Source organism: Ovis aries, chromosome 16, assembly GCF_016772045.2.
Source record: "Ovis aries strain OAR_USU_Benz2616 breed Rambouillet chromosome 16, ARS-UI_Ramb_v3.0, whole genome shotgun sequence".
Classification (NCBI taxonomy): Eukaryota; Metazoa; Chordata; class Mammalia; order Artiodactyla; family Bovidae; genus Ovis; species Ovis aries.
Window position 1 is genome coordinate 71,439,705 of NC_056069.1, and position 19,500 is coordinate 71,459,204.

At 62.5% G+C, this 19,500-nt stretch overlaps 1 protein-coding gene across 9 annotated transcripts; it reads left to right on the forward strand.

Moving 5' to 3' along the window:
- The first annotated feature begins 42 nt into the window (after positions 1 to 42).
- BRD9 (bromodomain containing 9) lies at positions 43 to 18,787 on the forward strand. 9 transcript variants are annotated; one of them, XM_027980199.2, is made up of 16 exons: positions 43 to 195; positions 812 to 1,026; positions 1,303 to 1,435; positions 3,140 to 3,200; positions 3,818 to 3,962; positions 5,813 to 5,923; positions 6,473 to 6,648; positions 7,673 to 7,805; positions 9,321 to 9,396; positions 9,973 to 10,068; positions 10,464 to 10,596; positions 12,324 to 12,435; positions 13,949 to 13,987; positions 14,985 to 15,084; positions 16,483 to 16,650; positions 18,142 to 18,787. In XM_027980199.2, exons 1-16 carry the CDS (start codon positions 144 to 146, stop codon positions 18,240 to 18,242), a joined length of 1,851 nt encoding a protein of 616 aa, XP_027836000.2. In that variant the 5' UTR covers positions 43 to 143; the 3' UTR covers positions 18,243 to 18,787. The 9 variants fall into 9 exon arrangements, with proteins under 9 accessions (XP_027836000.2, XP_027836001.2, XP_027836002.2 ...); XM_027980200.2 differs by having other exon boundaries at positions 6,515 to 6,648; XM_027980201.2 differs by having other exon boundaries at positions 6,533 to 6,648.
- The last annotated feature ends 713 nt before the right edge of the window (positions 18,788 to 19,500 follow it).

Here is a 19,500-nt window from a genome sequence, read left to right on the forward strand (position 1 = left end):
CCGAAGGGCGCGTCACTTCCGGCCGCCGCAGCCGCTTCCGGCGCGGCCCGGCGAGCTCCGCGGGCGAGGCGGGCGGCGGGCCGGGGCCGGCGCGCGGCGGCCGCGCTCCAGGCGGGGTCGCTGCTGCCCTGGGCGCTGCCGCCATGGGCAAGAAGCACAAGAAGCACAAGGCCGAATGGCGCTCGTCGTACGAGGGTGAGGCGGCGGCGCGCTTTGTGACGCCGGGCGGGTGTTCGCGGCGGCGGGGGCCCGGGCTCGAGGGCGGGGACGCGGGCGCGCTCACCGGGCCCCGGGGGCGCGGCTCTCAGGCGTGCGCCCCGCTGTCGCCGCGCCCTGGAGAAAAGCGTGGAGCATCCCTTTTCTTTGGCCGTGTTTCCTGAGTCTCTCCCCGCCTGCGCGCTGTCCTCCCGGTGTCAGGGACCCCGCACCCGGGGGCTGCGGCAGGGCGGGAAGGGCGCGACCCGGGACCCGGAGCTAGCGGGCCGGGATTGGGCTCCGGGGCCCCAGGCGTGGTCTGGTTCCTCCGACAGTGGCCTGGAGACCCGCCTTTCGTCCGGTGGAGGATAACTGGGCGGGGAGGGGAAGGACCCCCCCCCCTGCTACCGTCCTTTGCACTCACCGCCGTCTTTCTCTGATGGTTCCGGCAGTGCCCTGCTCGCCTCAGCTCGGCCTGTCCTCCCACCTTCCCGGACCTCAGTGACCTCCCGGCGTCCCCTCACCTTGGGCCGAGGTGCCGCCGGCTGGGTAGCAGTGTGCGCTGCTGAGCGGCCTCCCCAAGCTCGCACGGTGAAGGCCACCTCTGTGTCCACAGACTATGCAGACAAGCCCTTGGAGAAGCCCCTGAAGCTGGTCCTCAAAGTTGGAGGAAGCGAAGTGACGGAGCTCTCGGGGTCCGGCCACGACTCCAGTTACTATGATGACAGGTCAGACCACGAGCGGGAGAGACACAAGGAGAAGAAGAAGAAGAAAAAGAAAAAGTCGGAGAAGGAGAAGCACCTTGACGATGAAGAAAGGCGGAAGCGAAAGGTGAAAGAGGGCGGCCCGAAACCCCTGGGGCAGAGGTGGACGGAGCCAGGGCTTCTGGGCTTGGGCTGGGGTGTCCTCTCTGGCGGAGCGCGCCCCGCAGAGTCAGGGCCTCCCGTTTCTCGTCTCTCACCCGGCCCCTGTGGAGGGTCTCTGAAAGGGTGGGGTCTGCAGTGAGAAGGGTCCCGGAAGAGGCTTTTCGCTCTCAGCGCCCCTTAGAGACAGGAGGTCTGTTGAAGACCACCTCACTGCCCTCGCTGCCTTGACCCTGCCTCGCAGGAGGAGAAGAAGCGGAAGCGGGAGAAGGAGCACTGCGACACGGAGGGGGAGGCCGACGACTTTGACCCGGGGAAGAAGGTGGAGGTGGAGCCGCCCCCCGACCGGCCGGTGCGGGCCTGCCGGACACAGCCAGGCGAGTGGCAGCATTCGGGGTGTCCTGGAGCTGGGGGGCTTGTCGTGGGGAGCAGCGGTGGCTTTCTGCCCTTGGGCTTGGGGAGACGCCTAGGATGGAAGGAGCTACGCTCTCTGTTCCCAGGCCTCACAGAGGAGCTGGGCCAGCCTGAGTTTCTTGCTGCTTGCTTTGAGCTTCTAGAGCAGGGCTTGGCCTGCTGCGGCTCCTGGCCTCTTAGCGCGAAAGTCCCAAGAAGGTCCTTGGAGATGGAAGGAGGCGAGCGCTGGCGTCAGTCATTTGGGCCCTTAGATCCCCAGGAGCTGTGCTGGCTTGAGGCGCAGAAACTTGGAAAGCTCCGGCTCCCTCTGATCTGTGTGGGGAGTTCCCTCTGGTTTCAGACTGTCAGGCGCCTCTCGGGGGAGGCACGCTGGCTCTGACTGGAGGTCTGACTACCTCTGATTTGCTGGGGGAGCAGGGAGACATTGTCTTGCGGTCATGGAGGTGGTGTTTGCTGGTAGCCGCACTCCCGGGGAGCAGTGAGACATGGGGCCGCTGGGCCTCCTGTGGGGGAGACAGGTCGGCACAGGGCAGCAGCTGCTCAGCTGGATGTGGCTGTGGAATGCCTGCGGCTGCTGGTGAGTCGCTTCAGCCGTGTCCAACTCTGTGCGACCCCATAGACAGCAGCTCACCAGGCTCCCCTGTCCCTGGGATTCTCCAGGCAAGAACACTGGAGTGGGTTGCCATTTCCTTCTCCAGTGCATGGAAGTGAAAAGCGAAAGTGAAGTTGCTCAGTCACGTCCGACTGTTAGTAACCCCATGGACTGCAGCCCACCAGGCTCCTCCATCCATGGGATTTTCCAGGCAGTGGAATGCCTGCGGTTGCTAGTAATCACTCAGCTCATTCACACCGCTGTTGAGTGCCCTCCCCTGTGTGCCTGGAAAGCCTGTGGTCAGATGAGGTTTCCTTGGGCCTCTCCTGGTCTTGCTCAACAGTGTTGCCCTGGTGACCAGAGTGACCCCAAGGACCCTGGTTCCTTGGTTGAGAAGAGCATTTATAACCCCAGATCTGGGGCTCCGGGTGCAGCCTCGGGGACACAGTGGGGAAGACCATATACATACGTACTCTTGTGGAGGGAAACCTCACTGACTGCTGTGTTCACGTTCCTTGGAAACAGTGCTTTCATGCCGTGCATCCAGAGATGTAGTTAATAGTCGGAGTCCTCACAAGAACACCCGTTTTATCCCCGTTTTACTAGTGAGCAGAGGCATGAGCAGAAAATACAGATAGAGTGCTATCAGGGCATTCGTTGGCGACTTCTGCTCAAAGTCTTGATTGCATCTTCTTAGCTTGTCTGGAACATCCTAGGCCCAGGAGCGGTGCAGGCTGGGGACAGGGTGGCACATGACAGCCCATCTTGGTTGTCTCGGAGCGGCGGGGTTGGGGGCTGCTGCTGGGCCCTGCCCCTTTCTCCAGCAGGGTTGGGGGCTGCTGCTGGGTCCTGCACCTTTCTCCGGCGGGGTTGGGGGCTGCTGCTGGGTCCTGCACCTTTCTCTGGCTGCACTGAGTGGGGACCACGTGTGGGTTTGCTCACCTTCTCATCTGCTTGTGTGAGCCTGGAACAGGAAATAGATTGATAAGGGCCACGAAATTGGCGTTTTCTTTATGGCGAAGCGTTAGCAAAACACTTTTGTTTAATTTTCCTTTTTCCGTTTTTAAATCGGCAGCTGAAAACGAGAGCACGCCGATTCAGCAGCTGCTGGAGCACTTCCTCCGCCAGCTGCAGAGGTGAGAGGTGCTTCCCAGGGGCTCCTGCTGGGGCGTCTGGGCTCTTCTCTCTGTGTGCTCTTGCTTCACGGGTGGGGGTTGGGGGGGGCATGCCTGTGGGAGCAGGGCTCAGCGTTCCAAGAACCTCAAGTCAGCACCAGGGATCAAACGCCAGAGGGTGGGGTCATGGCAGGACCCAGGACGGTAGTTTTGGAGTTTTTAGTGTGTCTAAAATACCACAATCTGAAAGAGCATGCCGCTGCTAAGTCGCTTCAGTCGTGTCCGACTCTGTGCGACCGCGTAGACGGCAGCCCACCAGGCTCCCCCGTCCCTGGGATTCTCCAGGCAAGAACACTGGAGTGGGTTGCCATTTCCTTCTCCAGTGCATGAAAGTGAAAAGTGAAAGTGAAGTTGCTGAGTCATATCCGACTCTTAGCGACCCCATGGACTGCAGCCCACCAGGCTCCTCTGTCCATAGGATTTTCCAGGCAAGAGCACTGGAGCATAAATTTTGTTGATTTTAAGAAGCAACCTTAGATTTTGGTTAATTGCATCAGATTTTTTACTGTGAGGTGTTTTGTTCAAACACTCAGGTCTTAGGGGTTTCCCAGTTTAAATAATGATATTTGTGTTTTCAGAAAAGATCCTCATGGATTTTTCGCTTTTCCTGTCACGGATGCAATCGCTCCCGGGTACTCGATGATAATAAAGCACCCGATGGACTTCGGCACCATGAGAGACAAGATCGCAGCCAACGGGTACCAGTCAGTCACGGAGTTCAAGGTAGAGCATCCCAGGACCGTAGCCAGCAAGCACCAGTCAGTCGCAGAGCTCAGGCTAGACCGGCGCCCCTCCTGGAGCCGTCGCCAGGGAGCTCCGTGTGCGTTCACGCACAGCTGCCTTCATGCGGCTTCGGCTGCTGGCAGTCGCGAGCTTTGTGGGTGTTTTGAAAATACAGGGGTCAGTTGTGACTTCCTCCGTGTTTCGGTCTAAAAGTTAGCCTGCGTCTTGCATGCTAGTAGACGTTTGTCCTCAAGTTACTGTTCTGGCGTAAACGGACATGTTGGGTCCAGCGAAGGTGCGTTTGATTTGAACTGCAATGTAATTTTTCTAATGTAATTAACTGGGAGTTTAGATTTTTTAGGATCATGGTGTTTTTGTCTCCTGAGCACTCTGTTGCTGACTCTCTGTCTTTTTAGCACTGGCTGTGAAAGGTGAGAGCTACTTTTTGGCATTCAGATTCGGGGGAAGATCAAAGCAGATGTTTGTCAGTGTTGACAGTAATGCCGTTTAGAAAAAGGCGTTGTGTTTCTTTCTTAGGTTCTGTTCGCTTTGGCCAAGCTTGGCTTTCCTATTTTTGCTTACCGGAGAACTCACTGAAAGTGTTGGCTGACCTGTGACTGAAGGGTGGGTGGGAGAAAAGGAAAGTTTTCCTGGCAAGTTCGGGCAGGTGGTTACCTGCGTCTGTGTCCTGAAGTGCACCCAGCCACCTGTGGGCCCAGTCTGGTCAGTCGCCCAGTGACAAAGCTGAGATGTGAAGAGTGCCACCCTGTCCCCCGTCGTGACCTGAGCCTGTCACAGTCGAGACCTGCGACACGGGCTTTGTGGCCTTAGCCCAGCCCTGGGAGCGCTGGCCTGGCGAGGGAAGGGCTCCCAGTGGCACGCACCGCCTTAACAGTCGTTGCCATCCTGAGGCTAACTCCCCTGTCCTGGTGCCCTGAGTAGTTTGGCTGGGGTGACAGTACCGACGTTTCAGGCCGTTTACCTTTGATGTAAGTTGCTCACTTATTTTAGGGGAAAGTGTGTTTCTAATGGTACCAGAGTAACCATCTGTAGGCAGAATTCCAAATTCTATGGAAAACTTCAGAGAGAGAGGGCGTGCCCATCTCTCAGTTTATCCCTCTGCTTTGCTTAAAAGAACTGGTTGTTGGTTCTTGTTCGTGTTAATGTCTGAGTTCCTTCCAAGGAGAGGGAAGGGGGCAGGTCAGGAAAGAAGCGGAGGAACCAGCATTTTACCCCCGTGAAGTGTGTGTGCAGCGTTCAGAAAGGATGGCACAGTGGCAAGCTTCTCGTTCAAGTGTTCTTGTGCGAGTGAAGACTAACGAACAGTTATGAGAATTTTTCAAAGTTCTAAAAAATGATTCTTGAATTACTCAGCCGTAAAAAAGAGTGAAATATTATTTCGCTTTTGCGGCAACATTTGCAGCAACTTGGATGAAATTAGAGGTTATACTGAGTAAAGTGAGTCAGGCAAGTGTTATATGGCATCACTTACATGGGGAATCTAAACGGCGATGCAGATGAACTTGTCGACACAACAGAGACAGAGCAGAGGGCTGGCTGCTGGAAGGGCAGGGCTGGGGGCGAGCAGATCAGGGCCTCAGCAAGAACAGACACAAACTGCTACGTACAGGCACTTACTGTGTGGAACAGGGAAGTATACTTAGTATAGTAAGCTGTGACTGAAAATGAGCTGAAAAGTTGTCCATAGATTAAAGGAAAGGTCTTCCTTAGAGCGGAGAGCCGCGTCTGCTCTCCAGGGTGTCCAGCGCCTCCTTTGGCGGCTTCGGCAGGAAGCTTGAGTCTGCTGGTGTCTGTGTGGCTCCACATCCGGGGAACTGTCTCCTTTCCAGGCAGACTTCAAGCTGATGTGCGACAATGCGATGACGTACAACAGGCCAGACACCGTGTACTACAAGCTGGCCAAGAAGATCCTGCACGCCGGCTTCAAGATGATGAGCAAAGTGAGGGCCTCTAGTGGCGGGAGCGGGGCTGCGGCTGGGCGCCATGCCGCTGCCGCCGCCGCGGCTCTCACACCCGAACGGAGGCTCACAGCGAATGCCGTGCTCCATCCACGCCCCCCGGCCTCGGCACGGGCCCTCTGCTCTAGGGAGCCCCCAGCCAGCCGCCCTTGCGAGCACGCCCCTCCTCCAGACATGCCCCCCTCTCTGCTCCTGCCCGTGGCCATATCCCCAGCAGGCTTGGGGCGGAGCTCCAGATGCGTGGCTCTCGCTGGCTTGCGGCCTGCCTCGTGGGTTCGGCGTGTGTGGCTGCCTCCCGGAGCCCAGCACCCCGCCTCCAGCCCCGGGGCCCCCCTGTGTCCCGTGAGCCAGGCTGCATGTGCCACGTGTTAGGACCAGGGCCGGCCTCACCAGCCTCGGGGACGCGCCCCGCCCCCGGAGGGTTAGCCGCCAGGCCGGGCGAGGCTGCGGCCACCCCCCCCCCCCTCGCTTCGTCGGTGCTGTGGCCGGAGGGAGAGGTCAAGCCCGCGGCTCTGTGCTTTCTGGTTCCAGGAGCGGCTCTTAGCTCTGAAGCGCAGCATGTCGTTTATGCAGGACATGGATTTCTCTCAGCAGGCGGCTCTTCTGGGCAACGAAGACACAGCTGCCAAGGAGCCTGTCCCCGAGGTCGTACCCGTGCACATAGAGACGGCCAAGAAGTCCAAGCGACCAAGTAGAGAAGTCATCAGGTAGAGCCGCCCACCCGCCTGGCCCTGTGGGCACCGATGCCCTCGCTGCTGGCGGGCGCCACATCCCAGCTCGTCTCACTGAAGGCAGCTGGGACGGAGGCTGCACCCTATGTTCACACAGAAGCAAACCCCCTCCCTGCCCACTCGAGAGCGCAGTGGCTCGTGGTGGCAGTCCCCATCCTGCCAAGACTGCCAGGAGGCCTGAGCCCTGGGTCGGTCTCAAGGGGTGCAGTTCTCCACTCTGGCCCCCCCCCCCACGTGCTGGTGCAGCAACAGGTCCTGTAGGGAGTCACGGCCACCCCTGCAGGTCTCGGGGGCATGGGCTGAGCCACCTTCGCTGGCCACGCTCACACTCGGTCCCGGGTGTGGCTCGCCAGGCCCGCTGCCCGGCCGCTGCTGCTACTGTGTCCTGTGAATTCTCGCTGGCCCTCCACTCCCGGGGGGCCCCTCGTGCAGGACGTGTGCCGGTGGTCAGGGCTCCGCCTCCCCGGCTCGGGGGCTCCGTGGTGCCATCGTAGGTGACAGCTCGGGTCAGGGCGGGCAAGGGCCTGCGTCTGGGCTCCTGCAGCTGGGGCCCTGGCTGTGAGGGGCCTTCCTGTAGACTTGTGACCCCAGAGGGCTCCCCCCACACTCATTGGAGGGGTTCCACCACTCTGCTTCTAGAGCCTTCCACGAGGAGACCCCCTCCCTCGGGTGCTGGCAGCTGCCCCTCTCCCTCTGCCATCTCGGGGCACTCCGGGGCCTGGGCGCTGCTCACAGCCCGGGCTCACGGCCAGCGCCCCGACCCTGCACGGAGTTGCTGCTGCTGTTGGTCCAGTGCCTGAGCGACGCTGTTGCCAGCGAGGCCCTGTCGCCCGAGGGTGACCAGAAGCCGGGGCTGAGACCTAGGGCCCTTGGCTCGGCTGGCGTCCATGCACCGTAGCCCGTGGAGGGTCAGGCGCGTGTGCCCCCCACCACACCCTCTGCCACCGCGGGTGGGCCTCCGGGAGGGCAGGCCTGACTCGCACGTGTCCCCGCCTCACAGCTGCGTGTTCGAGCCGGAGGGGAATGCCTGCAGCCTGACGGACAGCACCGCGGAGGAGCACGTGCTGGCGCTGGTGGAGCACGCGGCCGACGAGGCCCGGGACAGGATAAGCCGGCTGGTGCCCGGCGGCAAGGTAGCGCCCCCGCGGGGCGGCTGTCCCCTGCCAGGCGCTGGCCTGTCGGTACGACCGAGCGTCAGCGGTCGTCGTGAGTGTCTGGCCGGAGCGCTGCCGTGTCCTGGTGCCGTTGTCGCTGGGGGGTTAGTGCCTCGTCCCCGCGGCTGCTGCAGCCCGCTGGCCACCTCCTGAGAGCGGGGATGGCGTGTGGTGTGCAGGTCGCCAGCCAGCAGAGGGTTGCGCTCTGTCTCCAGGCTGAGGCCAAGCCTGCCCTGCCTCTCCGCAGCGGTGCGTCCTCTCCGTGTTCTCGGGGTCTGTGCCTATGCAGTCTCCACGGGTCTGACCAGTCGTGAACCGGTCCTCAGGGCCCGCCCTGCTCTGCACACCTCTCTGACACAGGAGGCATCCGGTAGGCTTGGCAGGGATCACGTGGCCAGTGGCTTCAGGTTTCCTGGTGACTGTTAGCGAGGACACAAGTTAACCCTGGTGTTTTGTTTGACCCGGGGTGTCCAACGCTCCATTTCCACAAAACGTATGTGGAAACCTAGTTGAACTTTCTGTTTATACTAAGGCTGCAGAGGTTTTGCGTAAAGAGCCGTGAAGTGGTCGCAGTTGGGATGTGTCGGGTTATATGAGACACGCCACGTTTTACGCCACCTGTTTCCTGCTGGTTGCACGCGCCTGCTGTAGGGTGTGAGGTCCCCGTGTGGTCACGTGGCAGCTCTGTGTGTCAAGCCTGGTGTACGCCGTCGTGGCTCCTCAGCCCCGGAGTCAGCACTTCCACAGTGAGCACTGACTCCTCACAGACAAGGGCGCCCCGTCCTGTCTGGGCCCGGGCGCGCAGAGAGCTGGGACAGCTACATCTGTCCGTGCGTCCGTCTGTGCAGCCTGCCCTGACTCAGTTCACCAAAGGCCATGAGTCCACACCAAGACCTCAGGTCTGCCCACACCCGAGGATCCTCTGCTCCTTGCGGGCTCAAGGCTGCAGTGAGGAGCCCTGCCGTCCCCCGCACCCCATCCCTGGGCTCCCCTGCACCGGTGCATGCGGCTGCTCCCAGCCTGCAAAGCGGCCCTGCTCCCGGCTGGAGCTCAGTTTAGGTGGAGGCGGGCTCCGTGTGTGTGGGGCGGGGCCTCTGGTCTCCTTGGCCAGGCTCTGCCCCAGCTCGCATTGGTCAGGCTTCCAGCTCCTGGAAAAGGCTGTTTCTGGGGAGTGTCGTGTGTCCTTGAAGCTCCTGGTCGTGAGGGTCCTGGGAGCTCGGCTCAGGAGCTCCTCTGTGGCACACGTGTGTCCGGGGTCGTATGCTCACCGCACAAGGCGTGTCTGTGGTCTCTGGGGTCGGGGAGCTCTGTGGTTGTTCAGGGTTTACTCAGGACAGGCCGTCCTCAGAGGTCACGGTTCTCCTGGCCCCTCAAGGGCACCCTGCTTCGGGGGAGCCCTGGGCGGGGCCTGGAGGCCGCAGGGGGTTGGCGGCGTGGGGGCCCTGGGGGCCGCAGGGGGTTGGGGCCGCGGGCGCTCAGGCTGTTCTCTTGCAGATGGGCTACTTGAAGAAGAATGGGGATGGAAGTCTGCTCTACAGCGTGGTCAACACGGCCGGGCTGGATGCCGACGGTGCGTGCCCGCCCCCCACCCCATCCTGTCTGCTGACCGGCCCCATCCCTGACCTCCACGCCTTGGTGACGTGTAGCTGGGGCATGGCCCATCGCCCACGTGGCAGGATGCAGTGTAGTCAAGGGTCCTCTGTGGGTGCGGAGGGCAGGAGCTGGCCACTTGAACCGTCAGCTGGAGTAAATCGTAGCGTTCTCGATAAAAGAGAACAGGCAAGCTGGTTCCGCTCTGAGCGCGAGATTGAGGTTCTGATGGGGACGTGGAGACCTATCAGGCCCCAGGCCCCGTGGGAACCATCCACAGGCCTGTCAGGAGGCGGAGGCAGCCGTGCTGCCTCTGTAGCACGTGGCCTGAGGCCTGAGGCGGGATCCGTGGCGTGAGTTGGGGTTGTGTTGCCGCGCGGTAGGCCGATCGCTGGCTTTCCACTCTGAAACTGCGGGCAGCCAGGGTTTCAGGGTGCTGCCGGCTGTGTAGACCTGAATTCAGATGGTTCCAGGGGCCCCCAGGCTGTGCTCCCACACGCCCCCGCTGCTGCGTGCGGCTGGGGCCCGCCTGTTCATGAGCCTGGTCCCCTTGCAGAGGAGGAGACCCACCCGGTGGACCTGAGCTCACTGTCCAGCAAGCTGCTGCCTGGCTTCACCACGCTGGGCTTCCGGGAGGAGCGGAGGAGCCGAGGTGAGGCACCACCCCCGACCCAGCGGCTGCTGCGTGAGGCCCAGCTCTGGGTCTGATCACGCTCGGGGGTGTCCCGGGAGGAGCAGGAGCTGGAGCCCAGAGGGCAGGACCCGCCTCTGCGTCGGCCAGTGTGGGGGCTCCTCCCCACGCTCAGCTGCCCTGCGTGTGCTGGTGGTCCAGTGACGCCACTTAAAGTGCCTCCGACGAAGTCACTATTCCTCCACTCGGGGGCCATGACGCTGTAGGCAGCGGACAGACCCCCTGCCTGGAGGCTCCTGAGAACTCGGTGCGGGGAGCACGTGGGCTCTGTGTGGGGCCTCCGTGGTCCCTGGAGACGTGGCGTGCATGTGGCCCGTGGTGTGAGTCCCTCACGTCGGCCCCCGCACCCCCCCCAGTCACCTTCCTCTCCAGCGCCAGCACCGCGCTCTCCACACACAACAACTCCGTGTTTGGCGACTTGAAGGCTGACGAGGTGGAGCTGCTGTACTCGGCCTACGGAGACGAGACGGGCGTGCAGTGTGCACTGAGGTGGGTGGGCTGGCCAGCATCTGTGGCAGGCTGCAGGCCGTGGTGGTGCTCAGTAAGATGACTGGCCTCTACTGGTGGCCTCGAAGCCCAGGTAACTGGACCAGGTTTTTAAGGGGATGACGATCCAGGCCAGAGCCTGCAAGAGCCTGGTGTGACCCACCGTGCTCTGGGAAAACCAAGGTCATGGCCGTCCAGGGGCTCTTGCGCCCATGTGTCGGCTCAGGCTGCCAAGACCAGGTGTCTGCAACAGCACCCGCGTCTTGGAGGCGGGATCCAAGCTCCTCCTGAGGCCTGGCTGCTGGGTGCAGAGGCTGCCCTCCTCAGCTCCTCCCCCGAGTCCTCCCCCAGCATCTCCCTCCCCTGCAGTGTCCTCCCCCAGCTTCACTTTGCATCTCGAGCTCCTTTGCTCTGGAGACACTGAGGGCCACCAGGAAGGCTTCATTTTAACTGAATTCCGTCTAAGGCCCCCGTCTCTGTGTGCAGCTGTGTTTGAGGGGCAGGGGGTCAGGGCCTCAGCGTGTGATGTTGGGGGCATAGTTCAGCCCCAGTTGTGACAGGTGTGGTACTACAGCTAGTGATCTGGTATTGCACCTGTGGACTGGGGTTTGTATTTTTTCATTCCTGAGAGAAAAGAGGAGCGTTCCTTTAGAATTTAGTGTCTTATGTGGGGACTGTGACAGCTGTGCTGGACGGTGAGAAATGGAGTCTCCTCACGTCAGATCTTTGTCTCACTCCAAAAACAGCGTGGAGTGTGTTTGAAGAACACGCAGGGATCAGTTAGCCTCCAGTACAGTGAATCAGTAGCTGACCCCGACGTCTGTGCAAGAAAAGAAATAGAGGCGGGAAACCAAGAGGGAGGTGTGATGGCGGAGGGTGGCCTCCCAGGAGGTGGCCGTGTATCGTCCTGCCCCGGCACTCGGCTCTGGGGCTCGCTGCCCTTGGTCCAGGCAGCCAGATGCTGGGTGCAGAGTCCAGGCAGCCGGACGCTGGGCATGAAGTCCAGGCAGCCGCCCTTGGTCCAGGCAGCCAGACGCTGGGTGCAGAGTCCAGGCAGCCAGACGCTGGGTGCAGAGTCCAGGCAGCTGGACGCTGGGCATGAAGTCCAGGCAGCCAGACGCTAGGTACAGAGTCCAGGCAGCTGGACGCCGGGCGCAGAGTCCAGGCAGCCAGACGCTAGGTACGGAGTCTAGGCAGCTGGACGCTGGGCATGAAGTCCAGGCAGCCGCCCTTGGTCCAGGCAGTGACGCTGGGTGCGGAGTCAGGCCCATGGCCGTGTGAAGGCCTTGCCCTCAGGGCTCTTTCAGGCCTGGCTGTGCTGCTTGGACTGTGGGCTCTGCTCCCAGCTTGTGTTCTCAGTGTGTGGCCTCTGTTTTAAGCTCGCTAGCATGGTTTGGGATTTTCTCACTTTCTCATGGTCCTAGATGGCCCCAGCGGTGCTCCCAGCCCACCCAGCGTGGGGCCCTCCGTGTGACTTCTCCTTCACTCCCTTGTTTCCTGGAACCCGAAACAGGCGGGGGCGCCCTCATAAAGTGGGCGTGAGGGCTTAGGTGTGCAGACGCCTTGCTCTCCGCTTTGCCTTCCCTTTGTTTCTTGTTTTGGGGTCACTGTTGTCCACCTTCCACCTGCCCCGTCTGGACCTCGGGGGTGGGCAGCTTCGGGGGTGGGCAGCTTTGGGGGGTGGGAGGGTGCGGAACGCAGGTCCCAGCGGCTCTCACGGCCCCCTCCAGCTTGCAGGAGTTCGTGAAGGATGCCGGGAGCTACAGCAAGAAGCTGGTGGACGACCTGCTGGACCAGATCACAGGTGGGGACCACTCACGGATGCTCTTCCGGCTGAGGCAGGTAGGCGCCAGCAGGGAGTGTGCGCGAGCAGGGAGTGTGTGTGAGGTGGCCTGGAGCTATTCCTCCCCGCAGGTCGGCTGCCTTCCAGGGAAACCTAAGAAGGACGCCCTCGTCGGGCACAGGTTCTCTGTCCCTTTTTAGACCTGCCTTTGTTCATCAGCTATCACCTTCCATCGTCCTGAAAAATGTCCTTTTACCTTAAAAGACCTTTTTATTTATCTGAAAACTGTCTTTTACTTTCATATTTGAAACTTGTCTTCCTGGTGTGGACACCTAGATCGATGTCTTAGCCTCTTTGTGGAGTGATGTCTGACTCACCTGTGGCTGAGGAAGTGTCTGCAGTCACTTGTATTTTTATTTTCCATTTGTAGTATGTCTTTTTTTGATCAGGATCGGGATTGGCAAACTTTGGCCTGTGAGCTAACAATGTTTTTTTTTTACAGATTTTGAGTGTTTTAGAAAGTAGAAATGGAGAGCGTGCCACACCCTGTGCGTGACCCCAAAGCCTCGAATGTCCCCTCTCCAGCCATTTTGAGTTTCCTTTGGTACACAGTGCTAGAGGAACAGTTCAATTTCATTTCTTCGCCTGTAACGTTGCAGTTTTTCCAGCACTGCTTACTGAATAGACTCTCTTCTTGCATTGGAAGAGTTAATGTTGTTAAAATGATCACATACTCCAAAGCAATCCATAGATATAGTGCAGTCCTTATAAAAACATCAGTGGCATTTTTCAGAAAGCTGGAACAAATGATTTTAAAGTTTACACAGAGGCACAGGAGACGAGAGAGAGCCCGGGGGCATCACTCATGCAGATTTCAGCTGTGCTGCTGAGCTGCAGGAATCCAAGCAGCGCAGTGCCGGCACTGAACTGGCTGCATAGACTAGTGGAGGATGGGGAGCCCGGAAGGAGAGCCAGGCGCGTGCGGCCAGCTCAGGACAGAGGCGGCCAGAGCGCTCTGGTCGCGTTAGTGAGCGTGAGCTGCTCGGGGCGGCGCAGCTTCAGGCCGTTGGTGCTTGTCTGTGCTGCGTCTCACTCCGCAACCCCGTGGACGCAGCCCGCTAGGCTCCTCTGTCCTCCAGTGTCCCCTGGAGTTTGCTCAGACTCACTTCCGTTGAGTCGGTGATGCCATCCAACCATCTCCTCTGCTGGTCTCAGCACCACCCCCCCCCCCCCCCCCGCCGCCCGCCGGGTCAGCCGTCCTCCAGGTGAAGCCCCAGCCCAGCGTCTGACTGCCCTCTGTTTCCCACCCCTGGGGCTGCGGGTGCAGCCTGGGGGCTCTCGCGCCTTCACGGCCGTCTTGTCCCAGGTGGTCTCGTGGGTGCCCAGCCCGCCGGGGGTCTCGGCTGGTCTTGTGTGGCAGGCGCTGTGGCAGCCTCGCTCTGGCCGTGGCCTGTGAGGCCTGCTCGGGTCACAGGCGGGCCTGTCCCGCCTCGTGGGTGAGTGGGAGGGTGAGCACGTGTGCTCCTGGGTGCAGCTCCTGCGAGGCTGGCTCCTGTCTGTGATTCTTTGTAGAGGAGAAGCGTTCCGATGAAGCCTCCGGATGAAGTGAAGGTGGGTTCCATGGACAAGTTACAGACAGTAAAAGCCTAGTGGTTCAGGTCCCCTTGAGGATGTTGCGTGTGGCCTTTGAGACGGCGCCAGTGAGAGGAGCTTCGGTCCCTTTGCTGAGGAGGAAAGTGAGGTGGTCCGACATGACCTGGCCTGAGGGTGTGCAGCCGGCAGGGGCTCCTCCCGGGAGTGGGCTCGCTGGTGGACGAGGGCGGTCAGCAGGGACGGCCCAGGGCCTCGCCAGCCCCCGAGGACGCGGTCCACTGTGGTCTCTGCCCCGCCCTGCAGTGACCTGGGGCACGTTTGGCCCCAGCTCTGAAACTGCCTGTATGGGCAGCAGCCCCGGGACTGGGCCGAGCTGTGGGGGTCACCAGCCTCCCTGATGGGGCCTCGCGGGGCAGAGGTCAGGGCAGGTCAGGTGCCCATCAGCCAGGCCCTTGACTGACGGAGATTGGAGAGGTGCCAGCCGAGGGCGCGTGTCTCCCCACGTGTGCAGGGCAGCCAGGCATCTGCTTGGTCTCTGTCTGGGCTTTGCAACACGTGTGGTGTTAGGCGCCGGCCCCACACGGCCTGCGAGGATCTGGGGCGGGCTGCAGCCGCCTGAGCCCCCCACCCCCATCCCGACCCCGATTGGCCCACAGCAGGGCCCCTGCAGGTCAGCCCAGAGGAGGCAAGGACCTGCCATGCTGTCTGTCGAGTTCCTGAAGGAGCCTGGCCTCGAGTCCCGGGCGTCTCCCCGGAGACCCCCCAGCATCTGCGGGTCTCTCTCCAGTTCCCCTCACGCCCATGGGTCCCCGGGGACCAGTGCCCTTCCCAGCTGCTCCAGGTGGAGGCGTGCCCTGGGGAGCTCAGGTCCTGTGGTCCCCAGGCTGCGGCACGGTCCCCCGTCTGTGGGCTCCTCGCATGCACAGGGCACAGCCACCCAGCCTCTGTCCCCTGGGTGGTGGGTGGACACCAGCTCGCTGCCTCCCCTCCGTCTCACATGGCTTGTCTCCCGCAGGCTGGGGACCCTCTCGGGGATGGCAGCTCCACGCTGGACTTCATGGCCATGAAGCCCTACTCGGACGTCTCACTGGACATCTCTGTGCTCGGCTGTCTAGGTAGGTTGTGCCGGGCACCGTGCTGTGCCTGTTCCTGGGAGGGTGGCTCAGCCCAGCCCAGCCCATGGGCCCTCAAATGACGACCCCACCCCCAGCCCCTGTCCTCAGGACGCCCCAGCCACCCAGCCCCTGTTCTCAGGACCCCCTCCACCCAGCCCCTTGTTCTCAGGACCCCCCCACCCCTTGTCCTCAGGACCCCCTCCACCCAGCCCCAGTCCTCAGGACCCGCCCACCCCACCCCCTGTTCTCAGGATCCTCCTCCCCTTGTCCCCAGGACCCCGAGTGGCTCCCGGCAGGGCTCGCCAGGCGTGCTCTGATCTCCGCCCATCCCTGGGTCCCCTGGCCCTCTGGGCAGCGGGGGCTCTGCCGTGGCCGCCGTGCTGCTGCGTGGGCCTGGTCGCCGCCCTCACAGCGTGCGCCCCCAGGAAGGTCCTCTGCCCTTGTTGGCCCTGTGTGCGGGCCCTCCCTGCCGGCCCCTTCAGACCTGCTGACACGTGGAGTCTGCAGGCGGTCATGCTCGTGGCTTGTCCCAGCGGACAGACCAGGGCCCTCCAGGGGCCGTGCTGGGGGAGGGGGTGCTGCGGGAGCCAGGGCGAGTTTGCAGAGTCCTGTTCCCGCAGAGCCCCCGGCAGCAAGCGTGGCCCCTGTCGCCCGCTGCTGGGCGCGTCCCCAGGCCCTGGGAGGAAAGCAGGTGGGGGCCCGGCGGGTCCTCTGTCCCTCGGTGCGCCGAGGGCAGCCCGCCGCCTGCCGGCTCCCCTCCCACTGAGTCCGCCGTCTTCTCCTCTGTCTCGGTGGGCGGGCTGTCACCAGCCCTGTTTGCTCTCTGCCAGGTCTGTTCTTGGGCTGCATCTCTTTGCTGGGCCCGGGGCCGGGGGTTTATCTTGAACGTGGGGAGTCTGACTGTAGTTTGTCCCACGCTCACCTGGGCCTGATTCAGCCCGTCTTCCTCGGGCCATATAGTCTCCGCTGGTCTCCAGCCGGGGCGGACATGGCCCCGCGGGCACCGACTGCTGACCCCCAGCTTTCCTGCGTCTTCCCTCCTCCTCGCGTCACGTGTCCTTTCCCCTCTGAGGGTGCGGTGGGTCCCGCTCGCTGCCCCTGCTTCTTGGTTGCGGTGTCCCCGGGGCTGAGCCTCCCTGCTTCTTGCCCACCATGCGGGTGCTGCCTGACGCCTGTGCGGAGCCCCGTATGACATTCTCCTGGCCTCCTCAGGGTGGGGGGCCGCTTGGCGCAGGAGAGCGTGGCCCCGCCAGTGTGGGGAGGGTCCCGCCGGGCCGTTGGGGGGTGCGGCCGGTCATCCGGCGTGCATCGCTCCCCGCTGCATGGCGCCTCATGTGGCGCGAGCCCAGCTGGGCAGTGGTGGCCGAGCCAGGCTCAGCCCCGTCTCCGTGTCCACAGGGAAGGTAAAGAAGGAGCTGGACCCCGAGGATGGGCACCTGAGCCTGGACGAGACGACGAAGCTCCTTCAGGACCTGCAGGAGGCGCAGGCGGAGCGCGGAGGCTCGCGGCCCTCGTCCAACCTCAGCTCGCTGTCCAACGCCTCTGACCGGGACCAGCACCACCTGGGTAAGGCCCGCCGCGCGGCTGCGTGGGTGCCTCAGGGGGGTTGGGGGGCCGGGGGCCAGCAGGCTGGGCCAGGCCCAGGGGTGCTGCAGGCCCCTACAGGGACTCTGGTCAGGCGGCTGCACTGGGGAGGGGTTGGCGTGGAAGTCAGTCTTGTGAACCAGGGGGCTTGGCCTGAAAATGCCGGGTCCATGTTGGGAAGAGCCCCAGCCGGTCGCGTCCGAGCCGTGGACCCCATAGTGTCATCGCGGAGGGAACACAGGCTTCTTCCTGCTTCTGCTCCTGAAGCAGCGTGGGCGGCACTGTGCTCCTGCCCGGCCCTCATGGGGGGTCATGGAGTCTCGGGGGGGTGCACAGGACAGACCTCAGGACCCTTGGTGGAGGGGCGTACAGGACGGACCTCGGGGCCCTTGGTGGTAGTGGAGGCCACAGGACCTCGGGGCCCTCAGTGGGGCATACAGGACGGACCTCACCGTCCTTGGTGGTGGTAGGGGGGGGAATGGGACAGACCATGTGGTCCTCAGTGGGGGTGTCACGGGCCCTCGGTAGGGGGCACAGAACAGACCTCGGGGCCCTTGGTGGAGGTGGAGGCCACAGGACCTCGGGGCCCTCAGTGTGTTGGGCACGGGACAGACCTCACGGTCCTTGGTGGGGGGTCATGGGACCTCAGGGCTCTCATTTGGGAGGGGCACACTGCTGTCCTTGGTCGGGAGCCCCCACTGGCACATGAGGGTGGGTGGGTGGTGGGTGGCGACCCTGCCAGGACGGGAGCAGATATCGTCTGCTGGCCCTTGAGCACACTGTTCAGGTCCTCAAGGTCCTGTGTCAGCTCCAGACACAGCACTGAACTTCCTTTTCTGCGGCCCTGACGTTTGGGGGAGGGGAGGGGAGCGATCAGCCGCAGACCGTTGGCTGAAGCTGTCCAAGTAGAGGGCCGGTATTTTGGTCCCGTTACCTTGGTGATAGAAGCGTGTGAAGGGGCTCCAGGTAACTCTGGGGTGGGTCCCAGCTACAAGGATCCCAAGGCCCTGGTGGACTCAGGGACCCTGGGACTCCTTGGGGTCTGGGGGTCTGAAGACCCCGAGGTCCTGGTGGACTCAGGGTGACCCTGGGACTCCTCGGGGTCTGGGGGTGTCCGAGGATCCCCAAGGTCCTGGTGGACTCAGGGTGACCCTGGGACTCCTCGGGGTCTGGGGGTGTCCGAGGATCCCCAAGGTCCTGGTGGACTCAGGGTGACCCTGGGACTCCTCGGGGTCTGGGAGTGTCTGAGGATCCCCGGCCTAGGAGCTGCCTTCCTGCAGGATTGACAGCCCTGCTGTGTGGAGGTTCAGTCACCCCTCCCTGGGGCCCTCGGGTGGTCTCTGCCCTGGGTCCGGGGCTCTGGCTGAGCCATGGGCCCAGTTAGCCACAGCCACGGGACACGTGTCCAGCCGGGCCTCCTGGGCGGCGTGCGTGGCAGCGCTGGGCTGACGTGTCCCCCCCCCGTCACTGCAGGGAGCCCTTCTCGCCTCAGCGTTGGGGAGCAGTCGGAGGCGGCCCACGACCCGTACGAGTTCCTGCAGTCTCCAGAGCCTGCAGTCCCCACAAAGACCTAGCCTGCACACGGCCTTTGGGGCTTCTCTACTTTGCAGTTTCTATTTGCATGTACAGAGTTTTTGTCAGGAGACAAAGACTTCATCTTGTCCCCTTCGGCCTGCGGGAGCAGCCCCGGGGAGCTGGGGAGCTGTCTGCGATCACGTCGGCTGCACTCGGGTGTGGGTGTCTGTGGACAGCCCTGTGCACCCTGGGGTGGGCGCCACTTATAAAGGGTGTGCGAGCAGATTGTGAAGCCGGCGTGATCTGTTTCTGGGCTGCTTCGTGGCGGGGACGTCCCTCTCGGTGCCCTTGTAGACACACTGTTCAGTCCGCGTCCTCGGGGAGCGGACGTGGGTGAGCCCTGTGTGTACCCCGCCCCACCGAGCCCGCGTCCCCACAGTGCTGGGGCAGGTCACGGCGGGGGCCGCTTGGGGAGCTCTGTTGGGCAGTGGCCCGTCCTGTGGCTGCAGCCGCGGGTCACGCTTTGGAAACGCTTTGTTCTGGATGTGTTTACTGGATGCCTGTTTGTGTCTGCAGATTGTAAATACAGATCTTGATAAAAAGAGACAGTGTCCTGTGCGTCATTTACAGCCCTGCCAGGTGTCCCCTGTTGACTTCATGAAGACCCTTCACTTCTCACTCAGCGTGATGGCCTGCCTTCTTCCTGGTGCTGTCTCCTGCTGTCTCCCCCGCCTCCGGCCCGGCTCTGGGCACCTCAGTGGTGTCCAGAGTCAACGTCTGCTCCCACACAACTTCCCACTCTGTTTTCCTGCTGTGAAACAAGGTTGGAGCCTCCAGAAGCTCCCTGGCCGCTGCGTGGCCCTGGCGGTACCGCTTGTGGGTGATTGAGCTCATCATCCCTCAAAGCCCCACGGGTGAGGGGCTGGGGTCTGTGATACTCTGGCTGTGGCTGCACATAAGTGTTTCTGGAGAAGCGTGTTCTATGCAGGAGGCCGTGATGACCATCATCTTAACCAGAGAGCGCTTCCCAGGACGTGTGAAGACACACGGATCAGCAGCCTGGCGGTGCTGCTGTGAGCGGGAGCCGTGGCGCCCGGGGCCCCCGAGCCCGGCCCCGCAGAGGGGAGAGCGTGAGTGCGGGCCACTCTACCGCTGTCTCCCGGGACCCCCAAGCCCGGCCCCGCAGAGGGGAGAGCGTGCGTGCTCTCCCGGGACCCCCGAGCCCGGCCCCGCAGAGAGGGAGACCGTGGGTGCTCTCCCGGGACCCCCGAGCCCGGCCCCGCAGAAGGGGAGAGCGTGGGTGCTCTCCCGGGACCC